This window comes from Triturus cristatus, chromosome 2_1 (genome assembly GCF_964204655.1).
Source record: "Triturus cristatus chromosome 2_1, aTriCri1.1, whole genome shotgun sequence".
NCBI classification, from domain to species: Eukaryota; Metazoa; Chordata; class Amphibia; order Caudata; family Salamandridae; genus Triturus; species Triturus cristatus.
In genome coordinates, this window is record NC_140581.1 from 462,340,948 (window position 1) to 462,355,231 (window position 14,284).

At 43.5% G+C, this 14,284-nt stretch overlaps 1 protein-coding gene across 1 annotated transcript; it reads right to left on the reverse strand.

Moving 5' to 3' along the window:
* Positions 1-1,471: 1,471 nt before the first annotated feature.
* Positions 1,472-13,326, reverse strand: F2RL1 (F2R like trypsin receptor 1). The gene is made up of 2 exons (XM_085632279.1): positions 13,037-13,326; positions 1,472-3,629 (listed from the first exon to the last, which is right to left on the reverse strand). Exons 1-2 carry the CDS (start codon positions 13,131-13,133, stop codon positions 2,524-2,526), a joined length of 1,203 nt encoding a protein of 400 aa, XP_085488405.1. The 5' UTR covers positions 13,134-13,326; the 3' UTR covers positions 1,472-2,523.
* Between the last annotated feature and the right edge of the window lie 958 nt (positions 13,327-14,284).

Sequence of the window (14,284 nt, forward strand, 5' to 3'; positions counted from 1 at the left end):
TAGGAAATAGCAATTTAGTTACTACTCTGCCGTGCATAGTGTAAAACTATTTAGAAGCAGGCTAGAGTCGAAACCTGGTAGTCTCTGGCTCCTGAACCCAATAGGTGAAAATAAACCAGGGACACCGAGTAGGAGAGAAGCGCAGAAATGATAAACGGTAGAACATGTTATGTCAATGTGATGTTAAAGTGTTTGTAAAGCATATAGCTGCCCCAGCAACGGGGCGTCCCAGTGCTAGTTTCGGAGAAGAGATCCGCGGAGGAACAGAAGATTAGATGGAGAATAGCCAGGTCTTCGCAGCCTTTCTGAAGGCCCAGTGATTCTGGATGCTCCAAATTAACAGAGGAAGAGTATTCCAGAGGGCGGGAGCAATAGTGGAGAAGGAGCACCCTCCTGCTCTCGCTCTTCTAACCAAAGGAACACAAGCTAAATGAAGCATCGCAGAGCACAAGGCTCGAGAGGGGACATGAGGACGGAGCAAATTGGATAGGATGGGAGGACCCAGACAGGTGAGAATTTTATGAGTAATGCATGGGGCCTTGAAGAGGATTCAGTTATCCACTGGGAGCCAGTGCAGCCTGTGGATGAAGCCAGAGACTGGACAAGACTTCGGGAGGGCGAATAGAAGACGCGCCACAGCATTTTGGGCTAGCTGAAATCTTTTGATCACAGTCTTATTGGAGCCCAAAAAAAGCGCATTGCAGTAATCCAGCCTAAAAAGTACACTGGACTGGATAATCATCTGGCAGGTGTGGGAGTCGAAGAATCCCAAAATGGGGTTTAGGCCTCGTAGGAGTCCGAAGCAGACACCTACCACCAATGTGTGAACAATAACTCCAAACTTTTTCCATACAGAGGTGCCAGCATATGAATTACCCGAGAAATGCCAATCCAAACATTACACCTTGAATGAGGAAAAGAATGAAGAAGCTCCATGCTGGACCACAACAGGCAGTAAAATGAAGACTGTCATGAGGTGAATCCGAATTCTCTTCGAATCACCATAACAGCAGAACTGGCAGTGATACTGGAGAACGTTTCTGAGAGCAGGTGGAGGGAACATACACAAGTACAAATAATTCCATATTCATTGAATTCAACATGGGTAGGTGCATGGATGCTTCACTGTGGACATACAATTGTGATGTTGAGTAAATAGAAAACAGCAAGGTCACGGTACTCAACTGGATGTGCCTGCGTGTGCATTCAAGTGAGAATCAACTGTGTGCTTTTAAGGAGGATATGTCCAGATACCGCTTGAAATGGTTATGAGAGAAACGACAAGCCTATGAGTTGATGCATTGTACTTCTCCTTATGAATAAATGCTGGAACGTTTACAGTCGGGTGACAACATGATTTACTTTTTCCGCTACAGACCTGAAAGAGACACTATAACCTAAAATACACATGAGAAGAAAAGAGGTTACATTTGGAAAAGTTCAATAGCAAAAACATAAGCAACTAGTAAACTTTGATATAGAAAAAAATTTTAATTAAAAATATTGCATATATAAAATAAAGTATTTTCAAAAAACCGTACAAGTTATAATACATTGGATTATAAGTATGAAGTTCCAGTAAAAATGTTCTAAAACATTACAGGTTACAGACAAGGCAGCAAACCATTTTCAAAGTTATGCCATCATTCATTACCACATAGGTATAATAGATGGCCTTGTTTTGGGCCTGCATCAACAAAGGTGAAACTTAACAGTACATTTAGGGTGCTGAAATATTCAGAAATTGAACAGTATTTGTGAGATACACAAATTTGTATTATTGACCATGATAAAATTTACACCAGACAATCTAAAAGATGTTAAAAGGAGCCATAATGCATGCAAACCTTTTTTTGAAAAATGCGTAAATATGGCAGCTGAAGAGCAATCATTGCAACAGAAGAAGGAAAGGAGGCCAGGAGCACCATAACAATATGTAGAAGTGATTTCCCACTGCATACTGCTGCCCTTCATGATTTTTTGAAATCATATGGACCAAGTACAGCTACAGACATAACAAGCCCTCCTAGTTTGAACAAATGGATTTTGATAAAATTCTAGGATCTCTGCACCCATTAACAACCCTTAGCAAAGCTAGTCAAGTGACGTTATAAGACAATCCTTACATGTTAAGCATCAACTAAAATAACAATTTAAAAAGTTTGATAGTCCAATTTTCCATGTAGTAAAAATTGTGACTTTATGTGGGCGGGATCCTACAAGGTCAAAACGTCTCACAGTTTCCTCACAGTAAAGTAATAAGTTGCCATCTAATAAAATGTTAATGTGTAGTCACTGGCTTCTTTAAAGTTGTATTCACCAATATCATTTGAAGCACCCAATTGGGTTCCTGCCCAACAACATGAATTCTTCACATACAGAGGTGCTCAATAACTGCAAACAGTACCAAAATTAAATATCTCACAACAGAAAAAAGTATTTACAAATTCACAATATTGGGAGGGGGAATCGTGGATGCTACATGCACGTAATGTGTCCATTTTTCTCACACCTACAAGGAAATTAGCAATTACTTGTCTTTGTAGAGCTTGAACTTGAGATGTATGTGTGAGATTTTCTTGAGTACTTCATGGAACTGAAAGATATTCGCATTCTTTCAACTGTTCTGTTGCTCCGGCAGAGAAACGTGTTTTTGACATTCTCACGAAAATCTTTTGAAACAAAATAATAAATAAAAGGATCTATGGCGCTGTTTATTGCAGCCAGACAAAGTGTAGTTATGTAAGAGGCATACACACTGCTGATGTATTGTTTTTTGATCAGTGCATAGTGTATTATCAGAAAAAGGTTGCTGGGTGTGAAGCAGACGAGGTACATCACCAACACTGTCAGGATGAGCTTGATGGCCTTCTTTCGTTTCTTTCCAATCTTCTCGTCTGTTATAGATGCATTCAGGGTTTTAATCATCAGTACGTAGGCTACCGTAGTAAGGACAGCTGGGAAGAAAAAGACTCCAATTGCCAATGACAGGAAATAACTAAACATGTCAAACGCCAACTTATCCAGAGGCAGGACGTCATGGCACGTTGTAATATTAAGATCTACAATATAGGCAGTCTGATCATACAGGTACAAAGGGATGGTGCCAAGTATAATGAGCAGCCATATTAAAGCTGAAACTCCAATTGCAATTTGAGAATTCTTTCTGGCATAAGACATGGGGTTTACAATTACCCAGTACCTCTGTACGCTCAGGCAGGTAATAAAAAGAATCGAGCTGTACATGTTTCCATAAAAAAATCCAACAAGGACTTTACAAAGGCCTTCTCCATAAATCCAGTTGTTGCCTTTTACATGGTAGGCAATCTTCAGAGGAAACCAGATAACGAACAAGAGATCTGCCATTGCCATGTTAGCCATATAAACGATTGCTGGGTGCTTCTTTTTGGTTCGGAAGATAAAGACCCACAAAGCCATGCCGTTGCTCGGTAAACTGACAGCGAATACAATGATGTAGACCATGGGAAGGAAAACCGTAGTCAATCTACTAGTGAGGACGTTCTTTGAAAAATCGTCAATCATATACCCAGACTTTCCAGTGCCATTGACAGGTTCAACCTTGTGTCCAATAAAACTTCTTCCTCCTTTGGTACTGGTTTTAGCCAATCCTTCAAAAAAGAGAAGAAAAAAAATATATAGGTTAGAGGATGATCTACTAGCAAAAATGTACATTCTCTAATTGAACATGAAAAATACAAACCAATAACCCATTTCAATAAGTCAAAATATATATTTTCCTGTTGATCATCTTTTTTAGTGAATTGTGATAATGTTTTGTGGAAAGATCCAGCACCAAAGACATTTTTACAAGGAAACTAAAAAAAATATAGAGCTAGCAGACTGAATGGTGAGGTCTATTTTTACACAGATTTAACTTAAAACGCACCACTTTGGGAGAATTGCATCAACAAGACTACATTGATGATCCATTTAATAAGGGTTAAGGCAGACACGACCTCACACGTTCAATGATTGGAGGGGGGTTGAACCTTCAGGCATTGCACAAAATGTTAAGACCATGGACATGACCAATTGCTTGGAATCACTGGTTACAGCATAATTCACTGTCTCAATTTAAAACTTCAGAAGATCCCTTTGCATACAGAGTTTCCATTCTGCGGATTGAAACCAACTTGCATACAATTAAACTGGAATAAAAGGAAAAATTGAGCAAAAAAAACCTATATAGAACATGTGAAAGCAATGCAATCTGCCCATGGTATTCAGAGTTTTTTTTTCTTTATTTTTTCAACTTCAGATCGGTTACCTCTTCTATAAACCTCAAAGCCTGCTAAGGAGGTCTCAGTCCCACAGGGGTAAAATAGATATCCTTCTTGCAGCCAGTTTGAGAATCCGGTAGGCTGTCCAGGAAATGTTGACTTTCAGTAGGTGTGCTACCATTACCTCACAGTCAGTACTTTGAGGGTAAGGTAAGTACGATTCTTATGTTTTTAAGCAACAAATATATATATACATATCCATAGCAAACAAACCTCACAAATGTCATCCTGGTGATGGTGGTACTTGTGTGAGGATCCCTGACATCAGTTCTCAATATGTGTCCCCGCTACGTTACAGCATGTGGTTTCTCTTGAGAATATTTATATTACACACACATACCATTTCAAAATTATGTTATTTAAAAATATTAAAATGAATATTACATTGGTGTCATTTTTATTTACTTTATATAGACTTGTTAATAGTTTTAGGGTTCATGAATAGGTAGCGTATAGGGGTGGAAAGGGTTTTTCAGGGTTCAGTGATGTGTAGTATTTGTATTAGTAATGGGTTTTTAAGGGTTGGGATGGGTGGATTTTTGGGGTAGTAACGGGTTTTAAAGGTTCAGGGATGTATAATGTATTGGGATAGTAAGGATTATTAAGGTTCAGATTGGTAGTTTATTGGGGTACTAAGTTTTTTTGTGTTCAGGGATAGATAGTACATTGGCTTTTGGGGGCTCAGGGAGGGATATTGTATTTGCCAGAGTAGCGTTCAGGAATGGGTATGAGTTTTCATATTACTTGTTTTAAACAGACCCCCAGAATTGCGCGATTTTCAAAAAAAAAAAATCGAAATTGGGACTTTTGTCAAAAAGCCGTGATTTTTTACAAAACTGCCCGCAAAATAATAAGAAAAAAAAAACTAGAGTTCACCCTCTCTTTACTGGCTCTGTGCTGCCAGTAAAGGGAGGGTGCCAGTATAGGCAGGCAGCAGAGGTGATAAATTACTCTGTCGCCTGCCTCTGAAATGCACCTCGCCCCCTCCTGAGCAATTACCCTGCATGCCCCCTCACACCTTGGTGTACCCCCTGCAGGCCATTTGAAAGGCTCACCTGCCCCCCACCCTCCACTGCACTTCTCTCCCTTGGCTCCCCATTATCTCATGTGAACCCATCTGCCGCCCCCCCCCCCCCTTCTGCTGTGCACACATAGCTGTCTGATGCTAAAAGAGCAGGTTTCATGTTGTAATCGGCCTTCTTTAGCATCAGACACCCTCTCATTCCAGGCGCTGTGCTGATGTAAACTCTGCAACTTTACAGAATGTGACACTGCACAGTTTCCAGCATGACAGAGCACAAGTCTGCAGTATTTTTGGGTCGAGCACATTTTTTGCCCTCCGCAAAAATGCAGCGAATTTTTAGGCTTTGGACTGCAAATTTAGCTTTTTTGGGCCATGAAGTCTGCCACCCAAAGTCGCAAAATCCGGGGGGAGGGGTCTGGTTAAATTAAATTACAGGAAACAGATTACATGAAGATGCAATAATATACATACACACATACACATACATACATACACATTCAGTAACAAAATACACACAGGAGGTGCGCAAGTAACTTTGTATTTGAATATTTCACACGTTTAATTAGAAGATTATATTAGTATGGGAAAGTATTTTATCAGCAATGTGCTTATTTACCTTAGCCCTGTGCAACACCGATTTACTTATCAGCAAAAGAGCAGCCGCATCCAGTTACCTCTAGCTTAAGTCAGGGGGTGTGAAGTAGTTGGCTTTTCCCCTCTGTGGATTGCCCTGCACTGGTCACTGGTCATGTCCAGCTTCAAAGCTTTTCCACACAAAGACAGCGGATTAGGAAGTGGTTCCTGGTCTTTGTTCAACCCAGCAGGTAGGTGTGAATTGCCCCTTAGTACCTTCTCCTTCTCGCCCCTGATCCCCCTCCTAGACTAATAGGCCCACACTGCCAGAAGCCCAGCTGTGAGATTTTTTAAATGTAGTTATTATTTTGCAGTTGTATATAGCGCGAACTCGACCAGAAGGTGCTCGAATCCTTTAAATGGGCACCAGTCACATTACGCGAGGACGCATTCATTTTTCCCTTTTTTTTTTAGGCATAGGGAAATTAAGTGATGTGTTCAAAATCGCAGGATGTTGAGCCGACACCGAGCCTCGACCCAGTGTATGTGCACAACTGTATGCATTTTTTTTTATTAACATGCAACTTACTATCAGTTTTGCAGCTTGGTTGCAATAGTGTGTCTTTTGCTCAGCACTGCGTGTAAACCTATACACAGAGATCTTAAGACCCAGTGAGGTTATGTGGTCATTGCATGTGCAGCTTGAGCACACACTGACCTGCAACATAGACCATTCGATTGTGTGCCTGCTGGGAAACATCCGCATGTTAACACTTTGAATTCGTCCAAATCATTGAAGAGGTTTGATAAGCTTTAATGCATTGTTAAAATAAATGCTAATGATTTGGATGCAAAAAATAACTTGCTCCTTTAGAATCCTCTGAAGACTCCAGTGAACGCAAGCTCCGTTTTATCGGTAATTTCCTCTTTTTTCGGGATCACCACGTGTGGGGCCAGAACGCCACTCCTCTGACCGAAGCTGTGGACGTCTCAGCGGCAGTAAATAACTGCCCACCACTCACTCAGCATAAATCCAATCTAAGGGAGGCCAGGCTCTGTCGCGCGCGCGCGCATATAGACTCCACAACGCACATAGGGTCAACCTGCTGGGGCAGCGGTGGCTTGTAAAACAGCCTGTTATGGTAACAAGGCATGACGGGATACCCTCCCCAGTGTGGTGTCGTGCCCACAACACTACAACCAGCAGACTTTGGGCTACACCGCTGCGTCTCCGTCGTTCAAACATACCTGCTGCGTTTTTCACTCGTTAGCTCTCGTTTAATCCATGGAGGAGTAAATGTACCACGGTCACTATTTACCCTCTTGTGTCGTGTTGTCGAGCAGCTACACACTTTTCAAGGTCACTTTTTCTGCGTGAAGGTCAAACGGAGGACCAGGAACTAATGCTCGGGGGGCGGATCTGTTCTTTCCCGCCTGGGACACAGCTCTCTGGGTAAGGTTTATGACACGGGTAAAGGTGGTCACCTCATGACAAGTTTCCGAAACCTAAAAGCAACTGAAGGCGGAAAAGGCATACCTTGTGGAAACCAGTGTAATGTTAGTCTTGCGGGCTCAAAGGATGAGGGGCGCGTGTCTATTTCACATACGGCGAGTGGAATACATCTATTTAACATGACGTATGATGTTGGCAAATGTTATGAAAGGGCACTTTGCCTGAATAATTATCACTCTGGCAACTAATAAGAGAACTCGTCGCAACAGCGTTTGAAAACGGTCTGCTACGGACAGTACGACAGAACGAACTGGAAAGAGTCGCACTGTAATATCTGGATTAGGTGGCGAGGTGGGAAAAAAAAACAAAAACATGACGATCATCACTTTCAGATACGAGTGCGCTCTGTGCAACTTCGACCAAGACTAAGAACAACTAAATGGCTTAAAAAAACAAGACTAAGAACAACTAAATGGCTTAAAAAAACAAGACTAAGAACAACTAAATGGCTTAAAAAAATGAGATCGCAGCTACCGTGCAATGTAATAAGTAGGGTGTTAGGTTTTCACCACAGCAAAATAAATACAATAAAAAAGTAAAGCATAGGAATAATAAATATTTTAGTAAACACTGAAGAATGCAAAATCACCATCAAAACCCTCCACATACACTACACCATAGAGGGACAGCAAAATAAAGTACTCAATACCACGCCAAGTACCTTAGAAGCACCCCTCACGCCTCCAACACAGTGCCACATACACCATACAACACGCCAAACAGGCACTAAGAATGTATAGTACATCACCGTGGAAAAACACTAACAGAAGGCCAATTACACAATTTACCAAATCCCATTACATCACCCCCTCTGCCACGCCTTAACATTCAACTATAAAATTGTTTCCATCCAACACCACAATAAACTTCAATATACTCCATGTTGCAATACAGCAAAACACTCAACATGCCAAAGCAAGCATAACAGCATGACCCAATACTACACCTTTTTTTATTTATTTCATTTTTAGAGTTTTATATAGCACTGGCTAGACCCGGAGGTATCAGAGCGCTTTACATAAGGTTCCACAGAAATTACAAAATTACATCAGTTACACATTACATCAGTTACTAGAAAAACATTTCAAGAGAGTAGAAGAAAAAAATACATGGAGCTTAGAAGGGTAAAGTGGTGGGGAAAGGGGGTAGGAGGTAGATAGGACGGAGAGATGAAGGAGAGTCTGCTCAAAGTCCGGCTGGGTAGGCGACGGCCGAGGAGGAAGTCTACAGCCCATCTCCTCTTTAGCTATAGCGTAGCTCCACCGGGCATCAGCCAAACAGCTAGATCTCAACAGGAAAGGAGCAAAGAGGAGGGATAAATGGAGCGTAAAGGAGAAAGGGGGTGGAGTAAAGGGGTAAGAGGGAGAATACTTAGTTACAGGAGTTATTAGCGAAAACGAGAAGCAGGATCCAAAAAGATCAGGGAGAGTTGGGAGTCCAAAGGAAGGAGACAGCAGCGGAGGAGAAGACAAGACAAATGTCCGAAAACCGGCTGGGTAGGTGACGGCCAAAGCGGTGTGCGAGAGCCAGTCTCCCCTATAGCTGTCGGAGCAGCTCCACCGGGAATCGGCCATGCGGTTCGGACTTCGCCGGCATAGGGTGATGAACAGGGGCATATAATTCCGTCCTGGCCAATAGGCAGGGAATAAAAGTAGATTCCGTCAGGTCAGGGTGTATCCTGTGCATATGATATCACTGTGTAGTTGCTGCGGTCGTCTAATTCTTTCTTGAGATCCTATGGTCAGTAAGTAAACACTTTCGTGCTTTGGCGTGTGTTCACGTCAATCCCCGGTCTCCAATGTAGCCGCAGCAACTACACAGCGATATCATATGCACAGGATACACCCTGACCTGACTGAATCTACTTTTATTCCCTGCCTATTGGCCGGGACAGAATTGTAACCGGTCACAGGGTGGAATCTTCACTGTACTATATTCACAAGCCCTGAGGAAGTCGCGGGTACTCCCGGGCGGCGAAAAATGTGTCGGCTGGACCAACGGAAGAAAGAAAATTAAAGTGCAACCACCAACCAATCTGTCCTGTTTCATATTGTTATATGACAATTACTGTTTGATATTTCATGTGTGCTCAGGTACGGAATCTAGATACAGTAGTCTAGCCTGGATGTAACAAGAACCCAAGCCAAGGCTTTCCTTGTGGGCTTTGGAGGAGAGGGCAGGAATGTCCCAGGCACATTCATCATCGGGAAGCAGGTCACAACGAGTTTCTTAATCTGGGCTTTGAAACAGTTGTTGATCAAAGAAAGCGCCTACGATGTGATCCAAAGGACAGGGGACAGAAGCAGAACCAATAAGTCAGTTCACCAATTAGGTAATCAGATCAAGAGTTTCCCAAAAATCAATAACCATGGTCTCGTCAGACGTGAGCTTTGAAGAACTAGAGACCGTCCATTAGAACACAGAGCAACAATATTTAGAATAAAAAAAATATATAAAAAGGTAGCCATCAAGCATCAAATTTCTGCGTCTCATCACATGCATGTCACATCCAACAGAAAACACATGTAGGTATATGTAAATAATTTGAAACAGTATACTCGTGCTTTAACAAACTGATTCACACCAGAGGGAAATGGCCCCAATTCCACCCCATGCAGTAACTCATTTCCCTACAATTTACCAATCTTGCTAGTGTTCCCTCCTCATTCTCACTCAATATAGGTTGGAGCAAATTTCCACCCATATGAAGGGTAGAAACTCACAACAGTTAGATCTTTGAATATCCAAACTCCCATGTTTCCATGGCATCCTCGTACTAGATCCATCACTTCACCCCAGGGTCGGACTGGCCGTAGCGGGCACCGGGCATTTCCCCGGTGGCCCGCAAGGGTGGGGGACGTTTTTGGCCCCATGAGAGAGACTTGCAGCACAGTTGCAATATCTACCCCCTGTAACAAAACCGCCCCTTGTAAACAGCTTGCCCCCCCCACACACAAGCTGTTTACCAGGGCCAGTTTCGGTTCCCAGTCCGGCCATGCTTCACCCCACTTGGGAGAAGATTTCATAGGACAAGAGCTCATGACCCTCAGATTAAAAACTAGAGGTGGGCGAGAGGCACTGCAAAAGAGCTTTTCCGAGGGAGGGGGGCAGGTTTGAATCTCTCTCACCAATTTGTGAATCCCATTCAAATTTCCCTGTGATTGGGGAGAAGGGGGGGGGGGGGGCGGGGAAGACTATAAACTAGTCTGAAGTGAAGCGCTTCTATGCCCGTGGACATGGTTTGCGCCATGTAAAACTGCCAAAAATAAAACATGGATTCCATCTCTCACACATGCTCTATTCTCATCCTAAAAGAATTAAGGACAAAATCTTTGACATGAGAAAGAGATACCCATATAGTGGCTGAATTGCAGTGTGAAGCTAGAAAACCAGGGATAAACCCCAGCTTCCCTGCTTGAACAAATTGTGTGATCCTAGGCAAATACATTATTTTACTGAACCTCCTTTTTGTTCACTGTATCATTTGAAAGCTCCTACAAATATCTGAGTTCAGGATGTGCACTGTACAAAAACCTTTCATGCTTGAGTGAATAGCCTGTAATGTTGCTCTGATAATAACAAGGCCACATATAGGATGCACACGACAACTGGCTAACAGCATTGGCATAAGGACAGGGGCAGAATCTCTCTCATTGCCTGTCAAAAAACTGACTTTCAGCACGCTACTCAAGACCTGGCTGTTCCATCAGTAGCGGCCCTCACCCCCCTCCCAGCGCCTTGAGACCCTCACGGGTGTGTAGTGCGCTCTACATATGTTTGATTGACCTAACCAATAAGTCTCAACGCAGGGACATGCTCTGATGTACCAAGGTAAAACGCTTGCAATTACTAAAGAAATATATTTTTTGAATTCTTAAGACACCATATCACATTCTAACCTGTTTGTTGCATGATTTACATGCCAAATATTTTCACGACTTGTGCACGGGCTTTGGAGCCTGAGCTAACACATGGGCCAGCTCTCCCTTTTAATTTGTTGGCTCGCCCACCTCTAGTATAAAAAAAAAAAAGAGTGAGGGGTGCAGTGGGTGTGGACCGTTTCAATTTTCTGCCTAGAGAAGGGGGGGGGGGGTCAGTAACGCACACAAGACGGTATTCTCGTGCTCAAAGGAGCGCAAACCCGTAATGTGCGCACGCGATCTGTCCTAGTTTGACCGGATACAAAACCTGCATTCACAAAGGAAACTTTGCGGTAATCGGCGCAAAACGGGTGCAAACTTCAGTGCGAGACACGAACTGGAATGAGAGCATGTTGGTATATTATGAAGTGTGAATAAACCACGCTCAAATAAGATCCATAAAACAAGGCGAATTAAGAGTGAAAATGGTTTCTCGCTCGATTCGGAAGCGCTATTTAATAAGAAAAGGAACACAAGGCACGTTGGTGCTTGGGGGTCACACTGACGTATTTCCCTGGGAATAGGCAGCTTCTGGGTCCTCCATCACCCGGACACTATAAACACAGAGGGACACTGCAAAGGGTGGACGTTACACCATACAAAATGTTAAAAGTCAGCCTGACTCACGAAACGCTTTAAGCAAGAGGCACGTCGGCTCAAAAGCAAACTAAAAAGTATAAATAGATGTACAACACATTGGTAAATAAGTAACTGACACTGGTGCACTGTCTTGATTCAGCGTCCATCGCACTGTAAGATTGGGGATCATTCTAAAAATATATATTCTTTTAAATCTGACATTAAAAACGCTGGGTTCTCTACAAGAAATAAATCAATTGGAAAAAAAATGTCATTTGACACCGCTGTAAGGAACTGGAGTGAAAGGAAAAGAATTATAACAACAAAACCAGTCACTCCTTCCCACAATTGTCTTTGTAAGACACGTGATCAATAAGAATATTGCCAAATGCTTTGGTCGTGCGCCTTCGATTATTATTATTATTTTTTTAATAACTGGGCACTTTACTTTTTCAGGCTTGGGCATTGCTGGCGAGGGACCTCTATCACAGCAGTTAATGGGCGTGGATTTGACCGACAAAAGGTACGAAGTCACCTTCAGGCATTAAGTTACTGGGAACTACAATATTTCTCATTTTTTCCAAACATTCCTCCCAAGGTGACCCCAAATATTGGCATCTATGATTAACTCAAGTACCAAAACAAGATGACACTCACCAAACGCGCCTAAATGGATCCGAATGGTCAAACTCTTCTATCCTATTCACTCAGAAATTCTCAAATTACCTTATAATTAAACAAAATTATATATATATATATATATAGAGAGAGAGAGAGAGAGAGAGAGAGAGAGAGAGAGAGAGAGAGAGAGAGAGAGAGAGAGAGAGAGAGAGAGAGAGAGAGAGAGAGATCTCGTTTTCACGAGTAGTTGACTGCTACAAAACGTAATGCACGTGGGCTAGAAGGAAGGTTCTGTGGTGGAAATACAATAAGGGGTTAGTGTTACGAAATGAAAGCAACCCTGGGAGATAACCCCCGAGTTCGGAGCCATTATTTCCCGCACTGTGTCAGGACGGAACCCCCAGACTCAGGTATTTGTAACTTCCACTGCGTACTGGGTAACTACGTTACCGTATAAGCCAAGGCCCTGGTGTGTTCCCGCGCAGGCGACTCTCCGGACACTTACTTGTAGTTGTCAGACGATCAGAGGCAGCTCCACAGACCGCCAAGGAGAGCACCAGGAGCGCACCGCCCACCCCGAGTGCCGCGACCCTCCGCATCATGGTCCTCGGTGGGTCCTTACTATGTTCTGCGGCACAAGTAGCTAGATGTCCTGCTGAATTGACCAAGTCTCCCTTCAGAGAGTAACGAAGTTAAACCTCCAGCGTCTGCTGTAACCTGCGAGTGACTGGCCCCAGTGCAGTGGGTGTCTCCTTCCCAACCCCAGCCCGACTCCTCCTCCCTCTTCCGGGGTCCAGGTAGCCTCCGCCCGCCGCATTCTCCAAGGTTTCAACAGAAACCCAGAAGGTCTACGGCCTAAGCCCCGCCCTCTCTCCCTGACGGCAGGTGAGGCCCCAGGGCTTACGTCATGCGCGAGGCAGGCATTAGCACCGCTTCACGGCTTCGAAGGGACGTTCACAGAGGATCAGGTAACAATTGGACGGTCATTAGCGTTTCCAATGACTCAAGCTGCGTTTCGTAGTATCCATTTTACGACTAGGGCAAGAGAATTGTGGAAGGGGGTCATCGTAATCGATTGTCACCTGGCTGGTATTTTACTGGCCTGCCTGTAGGTAATTTATTAAGTCCTTGCAAACATTTTTCGAAATGCAGTGATATCCGGTAATTTTTATCTTCTCAAACATAAACTAAAACAGTAAGCACATAGAGAAATAAGTAACGTTTTGGAGAGCTGTCTGACTCGTTCCAGAATACTTATGGACAAGTTACCAGGCTACCAGTACCAGCCGAGGGCAGTTGCGGGTGTATGGATCCCCCCACTATTTCTAAAAAGGTGACTGTTCTCCTTAGCCCAAGGCTGAGAGATGTTGTGTAAGGAACTTCAAGTGTGAAGAACTTCTGTTTACATTTATGCATACCTCCCAACTTACAAAATCACTTCACCGTGTGAGGAGGGGGCCTGGTGCAGAGAACTACCTAAGAGGCACTCTGCGTCTCTGCCCCACACCAAGCCCACCCCCCCACCCCCACCAAAGAAAGGGTTGCGGAGGCTATCGCCGATGTCCTGGGGTGTTTTCACACCCTTCAGTGAACAGCCCTTGGTTACAGCCTCAGAAAACGAGCTGGAAATCCACTAGTTTGCAGTGTTTTTCAGCTCATCCTGCCACCATGTGATTTCGACCCCTCACCGGGCGACCGTGTGTAGGGGGCCGAAATCGTGTGACACACGGTGACAACGTGTGAGTTAGGTGTG

What these genes read in the sequence shown, in the direction of transcription:
- F2RL1 (XM_085632279.1), bottom strand. Translation starts at nt 13,133, where the DNA reads ATGATGCGGAGGGTCGCGGCACTCGGGGTGGGCGGTGCGCTCCTGGTG. An exon ending in TGATCGTCTGACAACTACAA is followed by an intron (nt 3,630 to 13,036) that starts GTAAGTGTCCGG and finishes TCTTTTTTGAAG; the next exon opens with GATTGGCTAAAACCAGTACC.